The sequence below is a fragment of the Saccopteryx bilineata genome, chromosome 6 (genome assembly GCF_036850765.1).
Source record: "Saccopteryx bilineata isolate mSacBil1 chromosome 6, mSacBil1_pri_phased_curated, whole genome shotgun sequence".
NCBI classification, from domain to species: domain Eukaryota; kingdom Metazoa; phylum Chordata; class Mammalia; order Chiroptera; family Emballonuridae; genus Saccopteryx; species Saccopteryx bilineata.
The window spans coordinates 192,121,641-192,148,977 of record NC_089495.1 but is presented as its reverse complement, the minus strand read 5'-3'; the positions used below and the strand labels follow the sequence as shown (position 1 = coordinate 192,148,977).

Sequence of the window (27,337 nt, the reverse complement as noted above, 5' to 3'; positions counted from 1 at the left end):
TTGGAGCAAAGTTTGCCCGGGCCCTGAGGATGGCTCTGTGGCCTCTGCTTCAGGCACTAGAATGGCTCTGATTGCGGCAGAGCGACACCACAGATGGGCAGAGCATCGCCCCCTGGTGGGCATGCCGGGTGGATCCCGGTCGGGCACATGCAGGAGTCTGTCTGACTGCCTTCCCGTTTCCAACTTCAGAAAAATACAAAAAATAAAATAAAAGACATAGGGTAGCTGAATGGATAAGAAAACAGAACCCGTATATATGTTGTCTACAGGAGACACACCTCAAAACAAAAGATACACATAGACTGAAAGTAAAAGGATGGAAAAAAATATTTCATGTAAATGGAAATAAACCGTAAGTCCAATCATCCCAAGCCTCTGCTCAGACCCCCAAGGTCACTCATCTTACTTAGAACAAATCCCAAAGCCAATAAGGCCCTCTTTCTAGGCCTGTGTCTTCTTCACAACTCACAGGCTGAGCCAGGTAAATACTTGGGGTCCCAGATGCAAGATGGCATCTTATAGTCTTTGCCCCAAGTGTCCCAAAGAGCTCCCCTCCAGCAAAGTCCTCATGGTTCTCCAGCCAGCATTAATGGCCAGTGCAGATCCAGAGTGAGGGTTCCCACTCAGCAAAGTGGGGGCTGCTTGGGCTCACCTGAGCAGGGAACTGTAGGAGAAATCTAGGAGACCCATCTCACTCCAGCTGCTGCCCACTTCTGTGGGGTCGCCCAGCAGGATTGTGTGGAGGTTGGTATACATGGCTTCCGTGAGCAACTGCAGATCTCTGTGGAGGAGAGTCCTGGGGCAGGGAACAAAGAAATGAGAGTACAGCTTCCAAAGGGTGATATCCACACACAGGTGCCTCCATCCCCAAACCTCAGGGTCCCAGGGCTCCAGTTCCTTGTTGGCAATGGGGGCCTTCGGAAGACTGGCTTAAACATGATATTATTACTGTCATCATCAACAATGATAACTAATACTATTCATTGTGCTAAGCACAGTGATCTCACCTCATCTTTTGACAACACTAGGGATAATAGTTACTATTATGACACTCATTTTGCAGAGAGAGAAACTCAGGGACACAGAGGGAAGTGACTTGCCCAAGGTAACCCAACCAGTAAGGGATACAGCTGGGATCAAAACCTTGATCTGCCAACTCGAGTCTGGACTCCTAACATCAGCCTATCCCTCCTCAGGTCACACAAGCTTGGATAAGGACTCCTTTAGACTGAGTAAACCCCTAGGTTCTTGGATAATTCAAGAGTGGAAAACTTCTGGAGGGGTTCCATGAACTTTCAGGTAATAAGTTTTTGGATGTTCAAGTTGGAACATTGTTGGAATAACAGTAGACATGGTCCATGTGAGATAATGTGTAAAGGGCTTAAGAGAGCACCTGGCACATTGTAAGTGCACAATAAATGGGAGCTTGACCTTGACCTCATTCCCTTAACCCTGCTCCAGGTGCTAGTCCTTGACAGAGACAGTAGCCTTCAACAGATGTGGCAGCCATGCCCAGAAGACATCATGCCAACTTGTGGGAAATTCCCAGAAACTCTTGGGGGAAGACACTGGAGAAAACTGGGGTCCTCCCTGGGCAGTGGGGTAGAATGCAGCCAACTGGGGACTCTTGTTGCTGGTGAGCTCTTGTGATCCCCCAGAATGGTGAAACACAGGACACTCATGCTCAGAAATTCTCCAAGCAGCTGTCTCACAAAGCCAAAGTCAAACTGGCCATTGCCTCTCATTAGTGTTCACTTCATAATAGTGGTCTTCCCTCAGTTTTAGCAAAACCCAGACTTCTAGACACTTTACCTAGCTCCGTGAGGCTAGTCTTCCTGGAGACAGATCACTAAAGATTACCATCAGACTGTCTGACTCTTTAGGGGTGACACAGCGTCTCATTTCTTCATTATCTTGGGTGGAGGAGAATGGGCAGTGGAGCCTGCAGACGTGGGTTCAAGTCCCAGCTTTGAGGCTTACTAGTGGTAGACCTTGGCAAGTCACTTCACTTCTCTGGGCCTCAGTTTCTTCATCTTTGAAACGAGCATTAAAATACCTATCTCTCGGGACTGTTGCACAAATATGATAGTGTGCCTATCAGACACGTGGCATGCAGTAGGTGTCCTCAGATGGTGGCTGGCATCATTCTGCACCCCCAGTCTCTGGGATGGTAAGCAGTGCCTAGCAGGGCCTCAGATGTTTGCTGAATGAATACAGAGTACATGTGCTCACATGTCCTCTTGTTGATGTAAGTATTCCTTATGTTTCAGCAGCACTACCTAGCTGTGTGACTGAGGGCAGTCACTTCTCTGACCCGTGTCCTCATCTATAAAACGGGGCTCTAAGTCACTCACCCTCCAGCCTTGTTGTGAAGACTAAGGAGCTCATGCAATGATGCCTGGCACAGAATATGGACTCAAAAATACTAACCACCCCTCCTCCCTCCCGTCATTTCACAGATGTGGGAACAGAGGCAGAGAGAGGGGCAGTGACTAGTCCGAAGTCGCAAGGCTAGAAAGGGGTGGAGTTGGATCTCAGCGACCCAAACCCGGGTCTCCTTCTACTCAAATCAGAGCTGCCTCCTGAGAAGTAAAGAGCTCTTCTTCAGCCCAATTTTTTGGGTTGTTTTTCCTTTTTTGTTGTTTTGTTGTTTCCTCAAAACAAAATGTCCTTACTGGACCCCCGTTGTGGAGACAAGGGTGATTTGAACTAGCAGGTGGAGCAGATCGCCCACCCTGGCCCACCCACAGGTGCTGTCTTCGGGACTCACGGTTTCATCTTGGCCTTTTCATCATTGGGGTTGTAATGTGGAAGCTGCACATCGAAGATCCTCTCCATGAGGAAGATGGCGTAGGCGTGGAAATCCAGCTTGGTGCGGGGCTCCCACACTACTGAGTCGTAGGAGTGGGGGTCCAGGAGGACAGTGATGTACCTGCCGCCCACCAGCACCTGGGAAGTTGGCAGGTTAGAGTGAGGGGTACTGCTATGAAAAACAGCAGCTCTTAGTGGTCAAGGGCTTACCCTGTGGCCCCATCAGATCCTTAATGGACACTGGTTTTTCATCTACCCCTCATGGCCACCTTGTGAGGTAGGGACCACCATTCACCCATTTACAGCTCAAAAGTGAGGTTTAGAGAAGGCATGTAATGTGCCCAAGGTAACACAGCTGAGAAGTGGCAGAGCTAGAACTGGAATTCTGCACTTTTTTTGAACCAAAGGTTGTACTCTTAACCACCTCACTCTTAAGCACCTGCCATGGTTACCTTGGTTATTGTCATATCTCAGCAGCCGGGAGGGATTCTGCCCGTAGAAGGCAACAGACGGATATGTGTGAATCATAGGTAGATGGATGGGTAGATGGATAGATGCATGGATAAATGCTAGTGGATTATAGATGGGTAGATGACAGATGGGTGGGTGAATGGAAGGGAGGGAGGGAGGGAGGGAGGGAGGAAGGAAGGAAGGAAGGAAGGAAGGAAGGAAGGAAGGAAGGAAGGAAGGAAGGAAGGAAGGAAGGAAGGACAGGTGGATGAATGAATGGATGGATGCTGCTGGGTAAATGCTAGTAGATGTGCATGCAAGACCCACCGCTTTGGGAAGCTGGGCTTTGTGTGTAACACATCATGCTCTAATCCTGCAGACAACAAAGGAAGGGGCATTTTCCCTGAACTGTCTTCTGCAACGGTCACACAATTCTAGCTGCCTTGGTCCTGTTTTCAAAGTATGGTCTGTGAGTCCCGTTAATCAAATTCCCTCAAAAAAAAAAATTCCTCATAAGATATCCAAGGCTAATATCCAAGAAAAAATGCTACTGGGTGGATTGTTAGATGGGTAGATAAATGGTAGATCACTGGATGTACGTAGGATGGAAAGATGGATGGATAGGTGGCTAGACGTTGGTTGGAAACTAAACGTATGGGTGAATGTTGGGTACATGGGTGGCAGGATGCTAAGTGGATATTGGGCAAAGGGACTGAAGGACAAATGTTGAATGAACAGAAGTTAAAAGGAGACACAGAGGGTGGACAGATGGGTGGTGGTTGTTTGGATGTTGAAGGGAGGGATAGATGGAGATAAAAAAGATGTATATTGAGTGGCTATATAACTGAATGTCGGGTGAGTAGTGGCAGACAATGGAAACATGGACAGACAAGTGGAAGAATGGAAGTTGGTGGAAACTGACTATACAAATGAAAGGTGGATTGAGGTAGGTATGTGAGTGGGAGAGTGCTGGAGAAATCGGGGAAGACATATTGAAGGAGAGATGATGGATACAAGGAGAAGATATACATAGAGAGAGAGAGATATAAAGATATATAGAAAGATATATAGAGAGATATATAGAAAGATGGATGGGTGAGTGGCTAGATGGAGATTTCACAGAAGTGGAATATACAAATGAATGTTGGGTGGCTATTAGGATGGGAGGGTGCTGCTTAGTTATTGGCCAAATAGGCAGAAGGATAGATGTTATATGGATGGGTGGACATTGGATAGATGGAAGCTGAATGAACGGATGGAAATCAGATAGACGTACAAACATTAGATAGCTATGGAATGACTGCATAGCTCAATGTTGGGAACATGCTAGAGGGATAATGAAGGAGAGGATGTCAGATAATTGACAGATGTACAGTTGGAGAGACATGGATAGAAAGTTGGGGGACCACTAGATGGATGTTGAATTAGTGGGTTAGTGTATGGATAGATGTTGGAGGAATCAGTAAACATCAGGTATGATGGGCCCAGCTGCTCACCCCCTTCTCTCCCGAGAGGTATGAGAGGTACTTACAGTAAAGATATCACCATGCTTCTCCTTCATCCTAGTAAGGAAGCTGGCAGCATCTTTTCCAAACTCCAAGGCATAGCCCAGCCAGGGGATACTGCCCAGGTCCAGGGGAGGCTCGCCAGGTCGTCTGCAGAAACCACAGTGCTTGTCACCACTTGGTAAAGCGGGGAAGCAGTGAAGTGTGTAGGACATGGGGTGTGGTTTGAAATGGAGAGGGGAGGGTAGGCTTCCCTGAGGAGATATCTGACCAAAAACCTGAAGGCAGTGAGAGAAGGAGCCACGTGGATATCTAGAAGAGCCTGCAGGCAGAAACAAGTGCAAAGGCCCTGAGGTCAGATGCCTGGTGTGTCCCAATAACAGTACAGAGGCTAGTGTGGCTGGATTGGAGGAAGCAAGGAAAAGTAGCAGAGGCTGAGGCCAGAGCAGCAACAAGGCCCAGACCATGCAGAGCCTTGTAGGCAGCTGTGAGGACTTCAGCTTTGTCTCAGGAAGGTGGGAGCTATGGAAGTTTGGAGAGGAGTATGGACATGATCTGGCTTCGTGTTTTCCTTTCCTTTTTTTTTCTTTTCTTTCTCTCTCTCTTTCCCTCCCTCCCTCCTTCCCTCCCTCCCTCCCTCCCTCCCTCCCTCCCTCCCTCCCTCCCACCTTCCTTCTTTTTTTCTTACAGAATCCTTTTGGTTGCTGAGTAAAGAATGGACTGCAGGGGCCTGAGAACAGGAGCTGGGGGACCAGTGGATGGAGGTGGTCATCGCTCCAAGGGTGGGAATGCCTTCCACAACCGAGTAGTGTAAAGACACGGAGTTCTCTGTTTGAACCAGCGTGGCCCAGGGTTGTGGTCATTTCCCACTCCTGTCAGGCCCACAGAGAAAGCACCTCGTGGATAGGAAGTGGTGTATGAACCCTCAGCCTGTCCTCCCACGCCACCCTCGGGGACGGGCTGTTAGCTGAGGACAGGTTCATCATGATCACAAAACGAGCCTCACAATATTGTAGGACTGGTGCTCACAGCGGACCCCTCGCTACAAGGTCTCTAAACCCAGGCTAGGATCCCTATTTTACTCTTAGAATGATCAGAACCACAGAAAGCTCCCTGTCTGCTGCTGAGTGAGGGAGTGAGTGGTCCCACCTCTTCTCACTGTGGATTCACTCACTCTTTCACCAGATATTAACTATGAAGTAGGCACCCTTCTGGGTGCTGGAGACACGGGAGTGAACAGGACAGGCAAAGTCTCGGACCCCATAGGGCGGACACACTAGTAAGCATAGACAAACAAACAAATAAAAGCAAAATTGTTTCAGAAAGTGAGAAGGGTGATAAAGAAAATAAGAAAGATGCAACTGAACAATGAAAGGAAAAATAACCCAATTTTAAAATGCACAAAAGCCCTGGCCGGATAGCTTGGTTGGAGTATTATCCCAAATCACAAAGGTTGCGGGTTCGATCTCTGGTCAGGGCACATACAGGAACAGCTTAATGTTCCTGTCTCTCTCTCGCCATTCCTCTCTCACTGAAATCAATAAATAAATAAAATTTTTTAAAATGAAAATACACAAGGGATTTGAATGGATAGTTATTCAAAGAAGATACACAAATAGCCACAAAACACATGAAAAGAGGCTTGGCATTATTAGTCATTGGGGAATTGCAAATCAAAACCACATTGCGGTACTACTTCACACCCACTAAGAGGAGCATCTTTAAAAACAGACAAAGGGAAAGTGCTGGCAGGGATGCGGAGAAACTGAAACGCTCCTATATTTCTGGTGGGAATGCAGAACACTGCAGCTGCTTCGGAAACTAGTCTGCCAGTTCCTTGAAAGGTTAAACAGGGTTACTACTATACGACCCAGCAACATACCCAGAAAGAATTGAAAACATGTTCATACATAAATGTGTACGCTATTGTTCATAGAAGCCTTATTCATGAGAGCCAAAAAGTGGAGCCAACCCAAATGTCCACTGACTGATGAATGGATAAACAAAATGTGGTCTACTCATGCCTGGGAACATTATTCACCTATAAAAAGGAATGAAGCGGCCTGACCTGTGGTGGCGCAGTGGGATAAAGCGTCGACCTGGAACACTGAGGTCGCCGGTTCGAAACCTTGGGCTTGCCTGGTCAAGGCACATATTAAAAAAAAAAAAAAAAAAAAAAAGGAATGAAGCACTAAATCATGATATAATATGGAAGAACCTCAAGACCACTGTGCTAAGTGAAAGAGGCCAGACACAACAGGCCACAGATTATATGATTCTATTTCTACGGAATGTCAAGAAGAGGCAGATCAATAGCGATAGAAAGTAGAAAGTAGATCGGTGCTTGCCAAGGGCTGAGGGGACGGGGGGGGGGGGGTATGGAGAGTGACTTCGCATGGTTGTTGCATTTCTTTCTGGAGTGGTGAAAATATTCTGGAGTTGGACAGTGGCGACAGTTGCACAACCCTGTGAATACACGAAAAACCACTGAATTGTACATTTGAAAGGGGTGAATTTTATAGCATGTGTATTATATCTCATTAAAGAAAAAAAGGATGATATGAGATCATGAGGGGGCTAGTTTAGAGAAGGTGGTCAGGGAGGGCCTCTCCAAGGGGGTACCATGTGAGCCAAGTCCCAAGGATGGGAAGGAAGCGGAAGAGAGAAAAGCATTACAGGCAGAGGGAACAGCAAATGCAAAGGCCCTGGGGTGGGAATACACTTGGTGAGGTTTTCACGACTGCAGGAGCCACTCCGGTACAGTGGGAGGATGTGGGATGGGAGGTAGGTGATGATGTTGGAGCTGACCTGTGGACCATGAGGACCTGAAAGCCAAGGACAGAGTCTGGCTTGTATGCCAAGGGCAGTGGGGGTCCTCTGGAGGATCTGAAGGGGGAGTTGGGAAGTAATGTAGCACACTTTTAAAAGGTTGCAACAGAGAGAGTGGCAGCAGGGAGATGTGTCAGGAGACTACTGTGCTCATTAAGGAGAGCAATAATGGTAGAAGTGCAGGCCATGGTCCCCAGGGAGCCAGTCCGAGCATCCGACTCCCCACTTCCAGTACGGGGTAGGGGGGATTCTGTGCTTCCCCAGCGGTCCAGGGAAGCACCGACTTCTCTTCATCCTTCCTCCCCTCCCTCTCCCCCTTCCTCTACCATGGCCTCCTGCCTCCTCAGTCTGGCTGTCTCCCAGCGTAACCCAAAGGGTGAGACAGGCGGTGAATGGAGAGACAGGTCAGATTTGAGAGCCAGAGTTTGGGAACTATGGGAGCAGAACCAGAGATGAGGCTTGAGGACACCGGGAAGTGCCTCCCCCAGCTACCTCCTCCTCTCTCCTCAGTCCCCACTTTGCCTCTGTGTCCATCACCGAGGAAACTTGCAAAGCCACAAGTCTGCGATTCTAAGGGGGTGCCAGAGAGGTACCAGGACCTTCCCCTTCCCCTCGTCTTTTTGGGAGCCCTGGATCAAGGCGACTTCTCCAGAAGGCTCTATTGAAAGGTAAGGTATCACACCAGCAGAGCCCGAAATTGGAGTCACCCATTGGCCCAATGTGCACCAGCCCAGGGAGACAGGACACGGGAGCAGTGTGTTTTGCACAAGAGGCAGGATGGCCTGATGGTTATGAGCCCAACTTTAGCATCACACTTCCTGGTTTCAGATCCTAGCCATGCTCTTGCTGGCTGTTTGACATTGCTTCTCCATGCCTCAGTTTCCTCATCTGTGAAACGGGAGTGACGACCCTACTGACCGCATCAGGCTGTGATGCAGATGAAGGGCTATGGAGAGCAGCGAGTGCCTGGCACCTCATGACCGGGAGCAGCTGGGTGGGCCTGGGACATAGGCCCAATCAGACGCCCAGGTGCCATTCATTGAGTAACAACATGTCAGGCACTGTGCATTTTCTCAAGGTTTCCCTGCTTGGTAATAATGGCTAATATGTAATGAACTCTGGCTGTGTCGCCCTATGAGGAAGAAATTATTTCTATCAAGCCCATTTTACAGCAGCTGAAACTGAGGCAGAAGGGCTGAGTCACTTGCCCGAGGGCCCACTATGAAGGACCTGGGTCTGCAACCCAGGCCGATCTGGCTGCAGAGATGCTACCCTGACCCCAAGTCACCCCAAGTGGACACTTGCATTCTCACTTTGCAGATGGGGAAACTAAGACACAGACAAATTTCAGCGACCTGGCCAAATGCAGGGTCTGAGATTCTCCCCAAAGATGTCTTCGGGGATGGGGGTGGGGCAGGGGTTTCCTTTCCCACCTTTGATCCATCCTGGCTGCTGCTGGAGCTCCCCAGCAAGTCATGTGTTATTTCTGGCAGCTTCCATTTTTCCACAGAAAAGTCCCAAGGAGGCACAGACAAAGGCAGGAAGCTGGGAGCCCAGCATCTGAACCCTGGTGTGGCCACGGGCTCCTCCAGCCCAGGGCCCTCGATCTAACTCAAGCCCAGGCCACGTTCCAGTGTGACTCAGCCTGGCCAGTGGGGGCAAAGGAGGCTCTATTTTGGGGTCTGTGGTCTCCAGACTCTCCCACTGACAGTTTTCAAGCACTGCCAGACCCTGGGGGCAGGGATGTAGGGCGTGACCTTCTCATCACCAGCTCCTGCCCACATAGCTGTTTGCCGCCTGCCCTCCCTGGTTCAGACACCGAGGCACCTTTTCTGCTTCTCCCCTGTAGTTTTAATTCCCATCATGTGGCATCTTCTAAAAACTGCCCGTTCCTCACTCACAGACCCTACCACCAACCCTGCCACCTGTCCTGTCTCTCTCCACTTGACCCTGTGCAAATCAGGAGAGAGGGTCAAGGATGGACCTCACGCATCTTTATGTCTCTTAAAGCAGTGGTCCCCAACCTTTTTGGGCCACGGACCGGTTTAATGTCAGAAAATATTTTCACGGACCGGCCTTTAGGGTGGGATGGATAAATGCACAAAATAAAATTATGTGACCGGCATAAAAACCGTGGTATTTTTAAATATAATTGTCGAACTTACGAGACAAGCGTCAAGCGTGAGTCTTAGATGTTAACAGAGGGAATCTGGTCATTTTTTAAAAAAATAAAACATCATTCAGACTTAAATATAAATAAAATGGAAATAATGTAGGTTATTTATTCTTTCTCTGCGGACCGGTACCAAATGGCCCACGGACCGGTACCGGTCTGCGGCCCGGGGGTTGGGGACCACTGTCTTAAAGGATCACACCTTCACTGGTGAAAGTCCATGAGGGCAGGCACTAGTTGTTGACCAACAGTGCCTGGCTCACAGTAGGTGCTTAATAAATATTTGTCCAATGAATGAATCATACACAGTTGGTGCTCAGTGAGCAGCACCTGGCTCCCAGCGTGGCTAAGAGGGTTAAGGAAGCTAGCAAAGGTTAAGTACCTAACAGGTCATCCATGTTCTGGCTTGCCCAGCACAGAGGCAGGGCATTTGGCTGTGCAGTGTTGGTGGACTGCCCGACCTCTCTGCCCAGAACTTTTCAGATCAATTTGGGGCCTTTAATGGAACAGAAGGGGGCTGGCTACTGCCCAGCTGAGTTGAAACAACCTGAGCTACTGTTTAAACTGCTTCACTCATTCTTTTTCCAGAGCTCACCTGCAGGCTGTCTGCCCACTAACCAACAGCCTCCCTAACTCTTCTTCACTGCTCCCCTCATCGCCTCCCATGGTGTAGAAAAAACATGTGGCCATCTGGTTCTAGTTTTTGTTTCCTGTTTTTGTAATAGACACAGACTCAAAGAATTGTATCTCGACATAAGAACAAACAATAGGACAAGTATAGTGATAAATAGAACAGCTGCATGTTGGAGAGGCAATAGGGAGTGGTGGAGATTGTGGCAAGATTTAGAGAGGGCTCTACTACTGAGCCCCAGGCAAATGCTGCTAGATCTTCCAATTTTTTCACAAGAAGCTGGAAATCTGGAGTTTTGCGGGTGGAATCTCGCAAGTACACGCCACTCTCACCTGGGGTTGAATCCCATTTGGTGACCTCTGGTTAGTACATGTTGGAAGAAGACAAGATTTATTTGTTCCTAGAAATTCCGTATTCTTCAAGTGGATACATATTCTGCAAGGGATCAACCCTTAAACCACCAGAAACCCTCACCTGATGTCACTTGTTGCCTCTGGTCCCCCCAGAAAAGGGGCTTCCAACCCAGGAGACCTCTCCCATGGCTCCCCACATCAGTCACACAAGTCCAAAGAGGAAGAGATACACTCTGCCTGGCGAAGAGTCTGGGGCATGAGAGAGCAGCTACACGAGCCACTTCAGAGAAACGAGGGCTGGAAAAGCAAGGTTCCTGACACTCACCGGGCAGATCATAGCCTCAATTGCACAAAATTCAGATTCCTCACTCCCAGGAGAAAACATGCATGGGTTACCAATCAAGCTAGGCTTCAAAATCCTTGCCATAATTGCAGAAATTTAAACGTGAACTTAGAACTAGGTGACATTAAGAATTATTTTTTGTATTCTCGGGATAATAGAATTGCGATTGTCATTGTTTTTGGACACGCATGCCAAGATATTCAGTGATAAGATACTATGACATCTGTAATTTTTTTTTAATGCTGACGACTGTCAAATTGAGGTGATGGGTATATAGGGGTTCTTATACTATTCTTTCTATTTTTCTGTATAGTTGAAATCTTTCATAAGTAAACTTTTTCCATTTTAAAAAGAATAAAGCCACGGGTAAAGACAGAGTTGCTGACTGACTGAGGTAGTGCCTTTTTCTTTTTACTGGGAAAAGCATAAATTTTGGAATGGGTTACATGTGGAATATCATTTCTGGGTGACCTTAAGGAGGTCACTTAGCCTCTGTAAGCCTGGGCTGTAAGACACGGTTCTGAGCATTCCCTCAGGGGTCTGCCAAGAGAAAGGAATGAAGGAGTCAAAGGGTCCAGAGGGAAAGGGAAAGAGAGGAGGGGATCAAAGAAAGGAAAGACATTAGTGAAAGTATATAAACATAACACAGAGAGATAAGGGCAGGATAGTAAAGTATGGAAGAGAGGAGGGAAGGTGGTGGGGGGAGGGGGCAAAGGGGGTAACAAGGAGAACAAGGAGGAAAGGGGGGAGATATATTCGGGAGTACACTTGTAACTATGTAAACACAACAAATTAGTACCAATAAAAAAATGGAAAAAAAAAAAAAGAGAACGGAACGCGCCAGGGAAATCAGAGCCTTGCTTGTTTTGACCCGAACTTGGGATCACCAGCGACACCGCCAACAGCATCCACCTCTTTTCCAGCACTTGGTTATCTGTCCTTTCTTGAGAATCTTCTGGTGGGAGTTGCAGCTCTCACTATCTTAACATCATGTGCTTCTAATAGAGTGTGTGCAAAGAGTGAGAATTCATTCTTCCTGTGAATTAAAATGTCGTGCAGCCAGCCTGACCAGGCGGTGGTGCAGTGGATAGAGCGTCCGACTGGGATGCGGAGGACCCAGGTTCGAGACCCCGAGGTCACCAGCTTGAGAGCAGGCTCATCTGGTTTGAGCAAAAAGCTCACCAGCTTGAGCCCAAGGTCGCTGGCTCAAGCAAGGGGTTATTCGGTCTGCTGAAGGCCCACGGTCAAGGCACATATGAGAAAGCAATCAATGAACAACTAAGGTGTCGCAACACGCAATGAAAACTGATGATTGATGCTTCTCATCTCTCTGTTCCTGTCTGTCCCTGTCTATCCCTCTCTCTGACTCTCTCTCTCTCTCTCTGTCTCTATAAAAAAAAAATGTTGTGCAGCCCAGATCTTTAATCCAGGCAACTTTGGTCTTGCTGGGCCTCGGTTTCCTCTTCTGTAAAATGGGGGTAACAAGCGTGCCCCTCAACAAATCAGCAGGACAAAATGGGGTTGGAGGTGTAAATTGGGATCCCTATGGAGTCTCCCTAGGGTCCATGCAACTGTCCCCCTGCTATCAGTGACCCCCATGCCCCTACTGCTCCCCAATACCCACTTGTTGACCCTCCCAAGCTGTTCATAGCTATGAAAAATGAACCCCTCAAAGATAAATTAGCTCCCTGGATCTAGCAAGAATGAGCTAATATAATGTTTAATTGGCATTCCTCCTAACCTCAAGAATTCCCCTACTATTATCATCATCCCCACTTTAAAGATTGGGAAACTGAGGCACAGAGTGGTTACTCACCTTGTTCTTATTCCTAGAGGATGGAAATTTCCATACACTGAGCACCCAGGTCCCCTGCCTCCCAGGCTCCATATTATGGCTGCCTCCATCGCTTCACAGAAAAGCACAGACTAGGAGGCCCCCCGGGAATACCACAGCACATTGTCTGAATAGCAAAAACACTGGAAGCAACCTCAAAGTCCATCAATAGGGAAAGGAATACAAAGGCAAAAGGAAGCCTGCCACTATTCCTATTATGGAATCCTACACAGAACATCCAAAAGAATGAATTAAATCTCCAAGTAGCAACATGAAGGGCTGTCCTAACTAAAATCCGGAGTGGAAGAAAAGCCAACGTAAAGTCTGAAAACACCTCTGCACGAAGTGTCCAAAAAGCCCGACAACTTAGGAGAAAGAATTCATTTCATCACAGGGAAAGTTATTTATTGTCTTCCCCCCACCCCCCAGGCAAAAATGATTAAATGCATGGTTTTCCATTTCACCTGAAAAGGTATCTGGTTGTTGAAGAAAAATTCATGAACTTAGAGTTCGGAAATTCAATGAACATATTGTTTAAAAATAAAGAGTTTCCAGAAAATTCCTGGGATTTTCAGACACTGATTTAAACACGTATGCACGCACTTACACAGCCCTGTATTGGCTACAGGCTCACATCTACATCTGTAAGAGTAATTGCAAAAACAGCAGGGAGACTGAAGAGATATGACACCCTGGACTGGATCCTGGGGTACAAAGACGACATTAATGGAAAAACTGATGGAATTCAAATAAAGCCTGCAGTTGGGTTAGTCGTAACCGACCAAAGTTGGTTTTTAGTTTTGAAAAATGTATATTATACTGAAAAATGTTGAGAGTGGGAACCGGGTGAGGGGCATTTAGAAACTCTTTGTACTACCTTTGCAAAGTTTCTGTAAATATAACACTAGTCTAAAATGAAAAGATACAGTACTCTAAAAAAAAATCTGGAAGGCTGCCCCCAAACAGATCAACAGGAGAAGTCCAGAATTGTCGGAAGGGTGGTTAGAAGGGCTTATCCCTAACGGGATATTTGTTTTAAGTCAAAGGTATTCAGCTAGTCCTTGTGCAATTCAAATTACTTTTTAAAATGTTTTAGAGAAAGAAAAAGACCCATTGCCAGCTCCCTGATTTTAGGTGTATAAGTTTTACTTTTTCTCCTAAATTGCAGATTCTCAATGGAGCAAGACAACCTTTAGGGGTGAGGAAACGGAGACATTTCACCTGGGTTCTACCTGCCCAGGGCGGTGGGACCCTAGGGGAGGGAGGCCCCCTTCCTGGGCCTCAGCTCTCCCCTGGCAGCGGGCAATACCGAGCCTACCCAGCCCCCTCGCCCAAGGCGGTGAGGTGGTTTCAGGGCTGGTGAGAGAGCGTCCCTCGGGGCCTCTGTCTCCCCCAGCCCATTCTCCCGCCTGGAGGGAAGAGGGGAAGGCTACCCATAGGACTGCACAGAGCAAAGCCGGGGTTTGACACCAACCAAGTGCTGGATCCCGTAGCAGCTGAAGGGCGGGAAAGGGCTTCTTTCAGCGGGGTCACACGCTGCCTGTCTACGCACCATTCCTCACCGATGGCCCCTCCGTCCTCACCTGGAACCCCACGCCCCGCCGCCCGAGCGTATGCGGTAGGTCGTAACCCGGGACCTAGCCCGGGTCCCCCCCACCTTCCCTTGTCTCTGCAGGAGTGGCTTGGCCCAGAGCAGATGGCGCGGGAGCCCCTTGTGCGGGGCGCCTGGACTCCCACCTGCGAGGGGCTCCCCCGGACGCTGTGGGTGACAGTGGGAAGGTCCCCCTCCCCCCGGGAACTCGGGCGGGGGACTCCGGCCCGGGCCAGCCGCTGGCCCGCGACCCCCAGCTGCATTCCGGGCGCGAGAGCGGAGACGCCCCCTTTGTCCGGCGCCGGCCGGCGGGGCTTGGGGACCGGGCCCGGCTGGCGGGGGGCGACACTCACCGCGTGCGGCGGCGGGTCAGCAGCAGCAGCAGCAGCAGCGCGGCCAGGAGGCCGAGGAGCACGGCCCAGGACATGACCCGGCCGGCGACCGAGCCTGCAGCGGCCGCGCGCGGGGGACTGCAGCCGGCCCCGGGCCTGCCGGCCCACCCAGGTGCCTCTCCCCGCCCCCGCGCCCGCCCTCCGGGCCGCGGCGAGGGGCGGGGCCGCCGGTCCCTCCCGGGGCCTCAGGGGGCGTTGGGGGCGCTCGTGGAGACCCCCTGCCCTCAGTTCCGGCCGCGATGGGCCCCCACCCGCTGGGCCCGGGACTGGGGGTTTGGGGGTGGAAAATGTGGGATGGAGGGAGGGGAGGTGCGGGTTGGAGAGAAAGGAGGGGGATGTGGTGGGACGGGAGGGGTGATGGAAAGGGAGAGAACTTCTGTGAGGGCGGAAAGGCGGGTGAGGGAAGGGCCTCCTGAGGGTGGGAATAGGGGGAAGGGAAAGGAGTATGGGGATGGGAGAGTGGCTGCGAGGAGGGGACAGGAGGACCTGACCATCTCCGTCCACCTGATCAGCCTCCACCACCTGCCCCCTCCGCATCCCATGTCCACCCAGAGGACTTAGAGACCTTGAGTGTTCTATACTGTACTGTGCATGGGGCAGAGTGGGTTTGGGCTGGATTCTACCTGCCCTATATGACGTGCATAACTACAGAGAGGCCCCAAAAGCTCAGACCAGTAACTGGAAAACTCCCAGACCTGTACCAGGAGCATAGTAGGGACTGCAGGTATGGTGGCCATTGTCAGAATTGCCTAGTGGTTAAGGAGCCAGCCTGCAGTGCCCGTGACTCTACAGGAGACACCCCCACCCCCCAGGGCACTGCTGAGAACCCGGGCTCCCAGCTGGAGGGCCTGGGCCTCTGCGGGTTTGCTGAACACTCACCACTCCCTGCACCTGCTAGTGTCCATTCTCACCCTGGCAGACCCTGCACGGGTAACTCACTCTCTCTGAGGCCAGTTGCTCATCTGGGACCAGACAGGTCAGAGCTGTACCTACCTCAGGGGGTATGTGAGGAATTGAGGAGAGTTTGTCAGTAACAGGGAGCTGCAAACACTGCCTGCCTGAAGCAGGTCAATTTTGTGAGCCCGTGGGCGGTGTGGAGCTGGGACCCAGAAGGTCTGGTTCTGATCCTGCCTGTTTACTGCTGGCTGCTGGATGAATTTAGGCAGGTGTCATTTCATCTTCCCAATAGCCTTCTGAGGAGCTGCTACTCCTCCCTAGTCTTCTGGCTTCAGCCCTCATCTCTCCACAGTCCATTCTCCCCACATTAGTCAGATCCTGTCACTGAACCCCACTCAGAACCCTCCATGGCTCCACCTCACTCAGAGCACAGCCCAAGATCTTATAAGGTCCTACGAAGACCAACATAATCAGCCTCCTCCGACCCTAACCTCCCTAACCTTGTGTCCCCCCACTCTTACCCTCACCCACTCTGCTCCAGCCAAACTCATCTCTCATCCTTCCCCAAGTTATGCCAGTCTCACGCCCACCTCAGGGCCTTTGGCCTTGCCACTTTTTCTACCTGGAATACTCTTCTGTTGGAGACTTGCACACCTGGCTCTTTCCATCACATGCACATCTCTCGGTCTCTGCTCCACTGTCACCTCCTCAGAGAAGCTCTCCATGACCACCTGGTCTAAATCAGTCACACCATCACCTTCTATTGCCTCAACTTTTTTTTTTTTTTGCCAGTACTTAACAGTTCCTACTATCATACTAAGGATTCGTTTATTTGCCTGTTTAATGTTGGCTGTCAAGGCAGCTGGACAACTGTCACGTGGCCTCAGTGAATTTAGGACATCAAAAGGGAAAGAGTTTCCTCTTGTTTATTTATCTAGCTTATCCGCTGGTGCAGCCAACAATCCCAAAAAGGCCGCAGAACAGGCCTAGAGGTTTTCTCCAAATTTGGGGGCTCTTTGGGAGACCTTCTGGCAGAGGGGTTCACAGCCCAGCTCAGCCTTTGCAAAGCTGTGTGACCCTGGGCCGTCTGATCCACCTCCCCAAGCCTCAGTGCCTCTTGGGTGGAAGGGAGTTGGGGTAGCAGTAAACATCTGAGTGCAGGCAACACACCTATCAGAGCACCTGACAGGCAGGGAGTGTAAGTGACAGTTAACGGCTGCCAGTGCTTATTCCAGCCTCTCACCTTCTGTGTGATTGGGACTCAGTCTCAGTTTTTTACATCTGAAAAATGGGATGAGCACTTCCCTCCCCACAGGTCTATTGTAAGAACTGAATTAAATGATGAGAGAATGAAATCACCCAGCATGGGGCCTGGCCCACAGAAGGTACTCAATGAATGTTAGCGCCTCCACCCTACACCCCTGGCTGTGTGCAGACCAGGGTTCCAAATAGCATGTCCCGCATTCCTCCTCAACCTGAGAACAAAATTACCCCAGGGAAGGGAGACCAGCTGCTCGTACACCAGTAAGAGAATGTTTGCAGGGGCCCCCAACATTCTGTTCTCCCTTGCTAACAGAACCCGAATTTGTTCAGTAATCAGGCAGGTGTTTAAGAAGGTGGTCCCATCCCCTTCCCAGGAAATAAATAAAGCACCATGGGTTTGAGCCAGCCAGGGAAATCCCTCTTTGCTAAGGATGTGTCCAGGGGTGGCCTTGGGGGCACCTTCTGGTATATTTTTTCCTCCCTATTTGCCTCCTTTTGGGGGGTGCTATTGGGTGAGGGTGTGATGGTGGGGATGTTAGGAAAGAAGGCAAGGAAAATTGACAACTCCTAACTAGAGGGGCAGAATAACCCTCCCTGGAACCACTTACCTCTAGACTTCTTGTTTAATGAGATAATCTAGTAAATACACCATGAGTCAGATTTTTTTTTTTCTTACATGCAGCCAAAAACATTCCTAACTAAGATGACCTTCCAGTTATGGCTGAGGTGCTGACTACATGAGATAATAAATAACACATCTGAAACACCTCTCATAGTACCAGCCCCTGGTGAGCATTTAAAATGTTTCATTTTATTATTTTTGCCTTTTTTTATTTTTTATTTATTTTTTATTTTTTTACAGAGACAGCGAGAGAGTCAGAGAGAGGGATAGATAGGGACAGACAGACAGGAACGGAGAGAGATGAGAAGCATCCATCATTAGTTTTTTGTTGTGACACCTTAGTTGTTCATTGATTGCTTTCTCATATGTGCCTTGACCATGGTCCTTCAGCAGACCGAGTAACACCCTGCTCTAGCCAGTGACCTTGGGTCCAAGCTGGTGAGCTTTGCTCAAACCAGATGAGCCCGCACTCAAGCTGGGGACCTCAGGGTCTCGAACCTGGGTCCTCTGCATCCCAGTCCGATGCTCTATCCACTGCGCCACCGCCTAGTCAGGCGCCTTTTATTTTTTAAATGCTCGGGCTTTCTATGTTTATCAGGCTAATAGGGCATGTAGCTCTCTTGGCTACAGCGTCTTGCAGGAACGGGCAGGCTCTGGAAAGTAGCAGAGACTCCAAACTACCCTGACATCCTCAGCAATGATGATGACAGAAGACTACCCCAAGCCCATGATGAAGGACTGGACCATCCAAGGACTTCAGAGCTAAGTTCAAATCCCAGTATCGCCATTCATTTGCCATGTGACCCTAAGCAGGTAGGTTACATTACCTTGTCTATGCAATGAGCGCAACTAAGCCTTCATTGGGGAAGGGCACCCTCAGGAAATTCCCTCTTCTGTCCAGCTGTACCAGGGCTGCCACCCAGTGACAATCATCTGGACGTTCCCCTGTGGGAGTCTCAGTGTGTCCAGATGTTCACTGTCCGTTAGATATGAGACATCTGGACAACTCTGTGATCCCAGTGAACCTCTGTTCTCTTATCGGACTGCTGTAGGGTCATGAGGATAATGTCAAGACCCAATTCCTTCAGAAAATGGGGGGCTTAGACTGGAAAAGGACAGCTCTTTCTACCCACACCCCTGCTTCTCTCTTCCAGGAACCAGGTCTGGTTCATGTCTGCATCCTAAAGGCCACAAACAAATTATGTCAGGAAGGGAAAATATTACGTGTGCTGCCTCCTTCAAAGCTGAAAACCAGCCCCACCAGGGAGGGGCAGTTTTAAATATTTTTCCAATTAAAGCTCTAACTTAGTTGGTAACTTAGGCCATTTGAAATACTTTTTTCATATTAACCTATCTAATATGCACAGGATCCTATAAAATGGGTACAGTTATCAGAGGTGGATTAAGGTTGGTTGAGGCCCCAGGAGCAGAAGAAAATATTGGGCCCCTTACATTAGAAAAAAGTGTTAAGTTGGGGTTTTGTGGGGCCCTTCAGAAGTCGGAGCCCAGCCTGACCAGGCGGTGGCGCAGTGGATAGAGGATCAGACTGGGATGTGGAGAACCCAGGTTCGAGACCCTGAGGTCGCCAGCTCGAGCGCGGGCTCATCTGGTTTGAGCAAAACTCACCAGCTGGGACCCAAGGTCGCTGGCTTGAGCAAGGAGTTACTCGGTCTGCTGAAGGCCCATGGTCAAGGCACATATGAGAAAGCAATCAATGAACAACTAAGGTGTCACAACGAAAAACTGATGAGTGATGCTTCTCATCTCTCTCCGTTCCTGTCTGTCTGTCCCTGTCTATCCCTCTCTCTCTGTCTGCTAAAAAAAAAAAAAGAAGTCAGGTCCCAGGGTGCGTGCCTGGTGCGCCTGCTGTTAAATCCACCTCTAATATTATTCCCAATTTTCAGAGAGTGAAACCAAGGCCCAGGCCCAGGGAGGCTCAATAACTTTACCAAAGAAACAGAGTCTGATAAGCTAGAGCATGGAAATTTGATGTCCTCTTAGGACAGACCAGCGTCCCCACCTTGTGGTGTGAACACCCTTTGCCTGTCCCACCGCCATTCTTTAGCCGTGCTATTTACCTGCCTGGAAGCCACCCCTCCCTTTTCCTCTCAGTTTATCCAAATCTGTTATGAAAAAGTATGTTAGTCCAGGTCCTCAGCCAAGATGAGATGAGACATATGAGAAATTTATTGGGGAAAATGCCAGGGAGGAAAATAAAGAGGAAGCCAGAGGAGGCTGGGAGAAAAAAAAGGAAGGAAGGAACGAGTGAAGAGTTGGTTGGGGCCCTGGCCGGTTGGCTCAGCGGTAGAGCGTCAGCCTGGCGTGTGGGGGACCAGGTTCAATTCCCGGCCAGGGCACATGGGAGAGGCGCCCATTTGCTTCTCCACCCCCACCCCCCTCCTTCCTCTCTGTCTCTCTCTTCCCCTCCCGCAGCCGAGGCTCCATTGGAGCAGAGATGGCCCGGGCATGAGGGAAGTCCGGAAACTCCAGAGGAGCCCCGTGTCTCCCGGGAGGGGAGCAGACCTGCTCTCTCTGTGATTAACTGGGAGCAGCCCCTGGGAAGTTCTCCATTCCAAGGACTGAATAAAATAGCATATGAAAATATCTGTCCCATATTTGGTGCTTGATGGGTAAAATCTATTGTTACATCTTACCTTCGTGAGCCTTCTCTAGTACTTTCTGGATCGCAGAGTTGACCAGTTGAACGGACAGTGAACATCTGATTGGCGCAATCGGATACAAATTAGAATGATACAGTTTCCCCTTCCCGAAGCCCTTGCGCAGCCTGGCTGAGATGCGATCTACATACCAGTCAGAGCCAGCGTCGTGGACATGCAGCCTGGGTGCCAGCATGGGCCCCGCACCCACAAGGGCCCTACACTCGGTTTAATGCTCTGCTATCAGCATCTTGAAATTCTTAATAATTTTTGAAAAAGAAGCCCCACATTTTCATTTTGCATTGAGTCCCACAAATCATATAATTGATCCTGACACCAGTATTATCTTCATTTTCTAGGTGAGGAAACTGAGGCTCAGAGAGGGAAAGCAAGTGGCCCAAGGTCACACAGCAAGAAATGGGTGGAGCCAGCAATCAAATACTGGTTCCAAGGCCTGAGTTCATAAGATCGACATGCCAGTGTCTGGACAATTCCTGCTATTTGGGTAGCACGTTACAGTTTATAAAGTCATGCCTTACTTACACTCTGGTGCATATAATTTGATTCTCACACCTACTTTAGAAGTGATGGTTGTCACCCTGGCATCAAGCAGCAGAAACCAACCCTGGCTAATATAAGCAAAAATGGAAAATAAGGGAGTATTGGAGAAGTTGACCAGCTGAGACTTGGAAAGGGCAGAAGCAGGTCATCGCCAGGAAATGAGAAGCCAAAACCAAGGGTAAGTACAGGGAACAGGAACCAAAGGGCAGGGTCTTTAGGTCACCAACTGTTTCTTATCTTAACCTTAGTTCCCCTTAAGCTTCTGGGTCTCCCGAGAGAGAATCTGATTGGCTGAGTTTGGGTCATGTGCCCACCCACTGACCTTGATGGTCAGCCAGACAAGGGAGGAGAGTGGATCCCCAAAAAAGGATCAGAAAGTGGGGTGGGGAGGTAAGACATGGGGCAAGGATGGCTGCAAGCCTATTTTACCGATGAGTAAAGGAAAGCCCAGAGAGAGATGGGGATGGGCAAGGACTCAGAGCCCGGGGACAGAGGAGCCTGGGCTCCAACCAGAGGCCCCAGCCGCCCTTCCCCTCCCTCCGGGGCTCCAGGCTGGTGGGGAACAAGAGGACACAGTGCTGCCTGCAGGAATGAATGGCTGGCTCCTGGGATGGGCTGGCACCCAGATGAGGCCTCCTCACAGCTCAGGAAACCACTGCAGACTGAGCCTTATTCAGGGGCCAAGGCCTTCTCCTCTCCCACCCCCTGCAGTGGACAGACCCCCCCCCTTCAAATCCAGTCCTGCCCCTCTGCTCTAGACCTACATTTTAAAAGAGAAGTCAAGGAGGGAAAGGTTATTTTTTCCAATACGTAAAACACTTGCATGGACCGAATAAAACATGTCCGGGTTGGAGGCGGCCTAAGGATGGCTAGTGTGTAGGTCCTGGAATGCTCCTTCGTACACACACAAGTCAAGGTCCTATTTACATAGAGACCAGTAGGGTTGCTAATGCCTTCGCTTTGACTATGGCTATGCAAAGAAAAATAAGCCTTTTATATTCTCCAGAGAGGCCATCTAGTGCGATGATTAAGAGTGGGGACATTCCGAACCCAGAGTACGTTGGTTCAAATCCCAGCTCTGCCACTTACTTACAGTGTGGCCTCAGGCAAATCATTTAACCTCTCTGAGCTTCAGTTCCCCTGGGAGGGGGGGTACATGTAACCAGTATCTGGCATATAGTAATACAACCAGCAGCTCAGCTACTGTCCTCTGTCCATGCTCTCTGATCTTTTCATGAGCTTCCCGTGGCAAGAAAGGCAAAATCTCAAGCCAGGCTGATAATTTAAACTGTGTTCAGGGAAGTCCAGCTTCTCTCCAGGAAGGCATTTCTGTACCCTACCTCGGTCACAGGGACGCTGAGTTCCAAGGAGAAAGATTGAGGTGTGTTTAGTGCATGCTCCCTCTGTATTAAGCACGTGCAGGCGCATGAGTTCCTGGGATCCTTATAACCTCCTGGGGGAGGGACCACGACTCCTTTAACCAATGTCAGGGTGTTTACAAGCCATGCAGGTGGTACGAGACTCCAAGACGTCCCACTCCAAAGCCTGGCTTTCCTCTGTTCCCATCAGTTGTGTGTTCCTATTCCCAGTGATGGGACAAGATTCAGAAGCTCCTGTTCGCCCATTGATCCTTGCCACTTGATTGCGAAAGGAAACTCTCTCTCTCTACCTTATAGACAAAGTGTTCAGTATGAAAGTCATTCATCTACAAGTAATAGTGACAGGAATTCAACTCAAATTGGCTTAAGCAAAAAATAAATAAATGAATAAAAGAAAAAGAAAAAGGAGGATAATTTATTGGCTTCACCAGGGGAAGTCTGAGGGTAGAATCTTGGCTTCAAAGAGTTGGGAGAAATGGAGTTTCAACGGGTTAAGAGAATGCAGCGTCAGGTACAGCAGGATCCAGGAACTCCAAGGATGTTGTCAGGCTTCCTTTACTCCATCTCTCAGCTCTGCCTTCCTCTCTGTTGGTTTCACCCTCAGACAGCCTCTCCCCGTGCTGTGTAAGATGGCTCTTGGCGGTCCTGACGTCCTGCCAGCAGCCGCCTGCGTGACAAAGGAGAGTCTCTTTGTCAGTAGTCCTAGTGAAAGCCTGAGGCTGACTCAGGTTGACCTTCTTTAAGTCAGATGCAATTCCCTTTGCCAATCCCTGGAGCAATAGGGGATGCCCATTTGACCAGGCCTGGACCTCCTGCCCACTTCTAGAGGTGGAGACGAGGGTAGTTTCACTGCATTGATCCCCCGATTAATGAACTTCCTAGGCCCAAGCCCTTTGCTATGTGAGTTTATTTCATATGCTCTGAACCTGGGCTGGCTTTGAGACTCTCTCCAGCCAATGGAACGCAGGGAAACAATGCTGTACCTGCTCCCAGCATAGGCCTCAACAGTCCTCGCAGTTTCTGCCTGACGGGTGGTGGCACAGTGGATAGAGCCTTGAAATGGAATGCTGAGGTTGCCAGTTCAAAATCTGAGGTCACTGGCTTGAGCCCAAGGTTGCTGGTTTGATCCCTAGTCAAGGCACACATGAGAAGCAATCAATGCCCAACTAAGTGGAGCAACAAGTTGATACTTGACTTTCTCAAAATGGTCCTTGCAGCCTGACCAGCAGTGGCGCAGTGGATCGAGCATTGGACTGGGATGCAAGGGACCCAGGTTCGAGACCCCGAGGTTGCCAGCTTGAGTGCGGGCTCATCTGGTTTGAGCAAAAAGCTCACCAGCTTGGACACAAGGTCACTGGCTTGAGCAAGGGGTTACTCGGTCTGCTGAAGGCCCACTGTCAAGGCACATATGAGAAAGCAATCAGTGAACAACTAAAGTGCCACAACGAAAAACTGATGATTGATGCTTCTCAACTCTCTCCATTTCTGTCTGTCCCTATCTATCCCTCTCTCTGACTCTCTGTCTCTGTAAAAAAAAAAAAAAAAAAAAAAAAAAGGTCCTTGCAGTTTCCGCTCTCTTTTGGACCCTGCAGAGACATCACAAGAACCAACCTGGGCTAGTCTGCCAGAAGATGAGAAACCACATGAAAGTCCCCCCTAGCAGAGGCCGTTCTAGACCACGTGGACTGAGTGGAGAAGGGGTGCTTCCTAAAATAAGAGATGGGTTCTATTACCAGAAGGGCAGGATAAATCTTGGGGATCTATTGCTCTATGATCATCATCCCCATTTTACAACAGGGAAGCTGGTAAGTGAGAGAGAGAGAAAGAGAGAGAGAATTTAGAATCTTGACCTAATCTCCAAAGTCTAGAATAACTAAAAGTATTAAGTGATAAACCCTGATTCAGCGAAACACAGACATCGATGTTACCATGCACCCGAGATGACACAATCATGACAGTTGAATGATTTTAATTGAGCTTCCTGGAAGCTAAGATAAAAAGGGAAATGTATTGAGTTGCACCAGCCTGTTCACCTGATATTTGAAGAAGGGGAGGAGGAGAGGAGGAAAAGAAAAAGAGGCTATATATAAGTTTGTCTAGGGACAAATGTTTTCTTAGCCTTGACTCCAAGATGGAAGTGAGGACTCTTTATATAAGGAATCTAACCAAAACTGGATGTTCAGATAGGTGTTGCTCATTTCACTCTCCCTAAGCCTATGAACTCAGGCATTTCTGAAAAGAACTCAGATTATGAGCTTTCTTTTCTTTAAAAAATTTTTTTTTTATTTATTCATTTTAGAGAGAGAAAAGACACAGGAACATCAATCCGTTCCCGTATGTGCCCTGACTGGGGATTGAACCAGCAACCTCTGTGCTTTGAGATGATTCTCTAACCAACCAAGCTATCTGGCCAGGGTTTTGCTTTTCTTTCCTTTTCCTTTTTCTTTTCTTTTCTCATCTCTTCTTTTCTTTTCTCTTCTCTTCTTTGTCTTCTTTTCTTCCTTCCTTTTTAATAACAGAAGTTTATTTCTGTCTCTAGTGTAACAATTTAGAGGTCACTGGTCCGGGGCTGGTGAGATGATGGCTCAGCCATTCCCAACATGCAACTCCAGTCTCTGGGTACAGGTAGCTCTCTGCTCCAGCTCCTGCCTTCACAAATTACCACAACTTGGTGCCTTACAACAAGAGAAACTTATCTTCACACAGTTCTGGAGGCCAGAGGTCAACATCAGTTTCACTCGACCAAAACCAAGATGTTGGTGAGGTTGTGCTCCCCCCTCTGAAAGTTCTAAGGGAAAATCATTCCTCACCTCTTCCCCATCCTGGTGGCTGCCAGCATTCCTTTGTTTGTGGCCACATCACTGCAATCTTTGCCTCTGTCTTCACATCACCTTCTCCTCTGCTGTGTGTCTGTCTACTCTTCTGTCTTCCTCTTATAAGGATACATGTGGTAGCATTTAGGCCCCAATGGATAATTCAAGCTAATCTCCTTATCTCAAAACCTTTAATCACATCTGCAAAGATTTTACCATAGACAGTGACATTTGCTGCTTCCAGGGATTAGGACCTGATACTTGGAGGTCCACCACTGAGCCCACTACACTAGTTGTGTGACCCCAGGCATGTGTCTTAACCCTACTGTGTTTCAGTTTCCTTACTGTAGAATGACAGTAGCCATCTCATTGGGCTATTATAAAGGTTAAATAAATAAATCCTATGAAGCATTTAAAATGGTGACCGGCACATGAAAAGAGCTTTGTTTTCGCTTTTAATGTGACAAAGACTCTTCAGTCATGACTAAAATCCTCAGGAGGACTGTCCTCTGCTCTGACCTGCTCACCACTCCCTCCCAGCACCTGCTGCGGGAACTCATGTGAAGATGGAGCTCAGTACATACTTAGCGCACATACGCCACTGGCTGGCAGCGCGGCTCTGGGAAAACTGTGTCTCCTCTCTGGGCTTGTTTCCTCCTGCCTCCATGAAGGAGGAGAGTACCTTACTCTGTCTGGAAGGGTGCATCCCTATCAGGGATAGAGGGTTCAGGGATCAGGGGCCGGCCACAGCTGCTTTCTCTCTGAGTCACCAGATTTCTCAACTTGAGTCCAAGTATCTAAATATTATGAGCAAGCTGGCTGGAGATAAGATAGGGAAAGACTGACTTGGCCGAAGCAAGTGCAGCCAAGGCACCGGGCTGGACTTCCCTGGAACTTCTCAGCAGCGTGACTTAGTGCTTAGCACCTGCCAGGAAGTGAGTGGCCCAATGCCTGGCTGTGGGGGTGAAAACCTGCTCTGGACATCTCTGTCCCTAGAGCCAGCATCCAATCAAATTTTTGTGGCTCCAGTGGAGAAACTGAGGCCCTAGTTTCTCCCCTGGAGAAACTGCCAAAGAGGCTAAGACCCAGGAGTCCTAATTCCCAGCCCAGCCCCTGCAGAAACCACAAAGGGAGGGAAAAGACTTGCAGTGCATTGCAAGCAGGGGGTGCAGCATGTGCAAATGCCCAGGGGTGACAAGACACAAACTCAAAAACTAAGGTGAACGAGAGAAACAGGGTTACATGTCCAAAAAACTTCAAACTCAATTCTGAAAGGGAAAGAGACATTTGCCATCTGGCTCAGGAGCCAGTGGCAACACAGCACTCTCCCTCAGGGAGGCACGGAATTCAAATGCGACTTTTGTCTTCTTGAGAGACGTGGAATAAAATACTCCATTTCTTTTGCCCTGTCTCGACCCTTTGAAGCATGGTAGTTAGAGGTGAGAGGACACAAGTCAAAAAACCTTGCCCAGAATAAAAACCACTTTTCTAGACCCGAAAATACTTTGTTTATACAGATGGTTGCTATAAAAAAGGCCTGACTCTGTGGATTGATGATGGAGGGACCTCTGGGGGGAGCTGGGTAATCAAATCAATGTCCTGACAGTTTAAGCCGCAGTGACCTTGGCTCTGCGTCAGAAATGACAGGCCCCTGCTCACGGGTGCGTCTCCCAGGCAACGAAGAAGGATAAGGGCCCTCGTCCTGTCAAGCAGTTTGCTGCTGGCTGTCCTTTTAAGTGTCTGAAGCGTCACCTCTGACCTCTAGGCTTGGATGACCCCTAGAGCTTGCACATCGTGGTGGGAGAAGTGCCTGGAGTTTTTTGGTAGGAAATAAGGGTTCGTTACGTGCCTATTAGCCCGCACTTGATCGGTAAATGACATCACCAGCACTCTGTGTGTGCGTGTATGCTCTGGCCCACGCGCGCGTGTTTGTATTTTTCCTGTCTTTCTTTGTTCTTCCACCAAAGTGGAAAGTGTTGGAGGGCGTTTGAGAGGTGTGAAAACAGAGACAGGGCAATTCTGTCCACTCTTCTCTCTTGTAGGATAAAAACCTGTTTCTGAGTGTTTCCAAACCAAGACTGCCTCTTCTCGCTCTTTGTCGGGCATCTTTGCCATGTGAAGGAAACACCTTCAGGACTTGTTAAAAAAGCAGATTCTGACTCAGGAGGTCTAGGGTGGGCCTGAGAGGCCACTTCTCCAGTATGCTTCCAGGCCATGCTGATGCTGCTGGTCC

The 27,337-nt window shown here is 49.1% G+C and overlaps 1 protein-coding gene across 1 annotated transcript in view; it reads right to left on the bottom strand.

The window, feature by feature from the left end:
• The window catches only part of PTGIS (prostaglandin I2 synthase), a 38,544-nt gene extending 23,515 nt beyond the window's left edge, over nucleotides 1-15,029 (bottom strand). Inside the window, exons 1-4 of the mRNA XM_066235779.1 lie at nucleotides 14,874-15,029; nucleotides 4,793-4,916; nucleotides 2,771-2,949; nucleotides 653-796 (exon numbers count right to left, since the gene is read on the bottom strand). Coding sequence (XP_066091876.1) covers nucleotides 653-796; nucleotides 2,771-2,949; nucleotides 4,793-4,916; nucleotides 14,874-14,947 — 521 coding nt within the window. The 5' untranslated portion in view covers nucleotides 14,948-15,029. The remainder of the gene's footprint in view (nucleotides 1-652; nucleotides 797-2,770; nucleotides 2,950-4,792; nucleotides 4,917-14,873) is intronic.
• Between the last annotated feature and the right edge of the window lie 12,308 nt (nucleotides 15,030-27,337).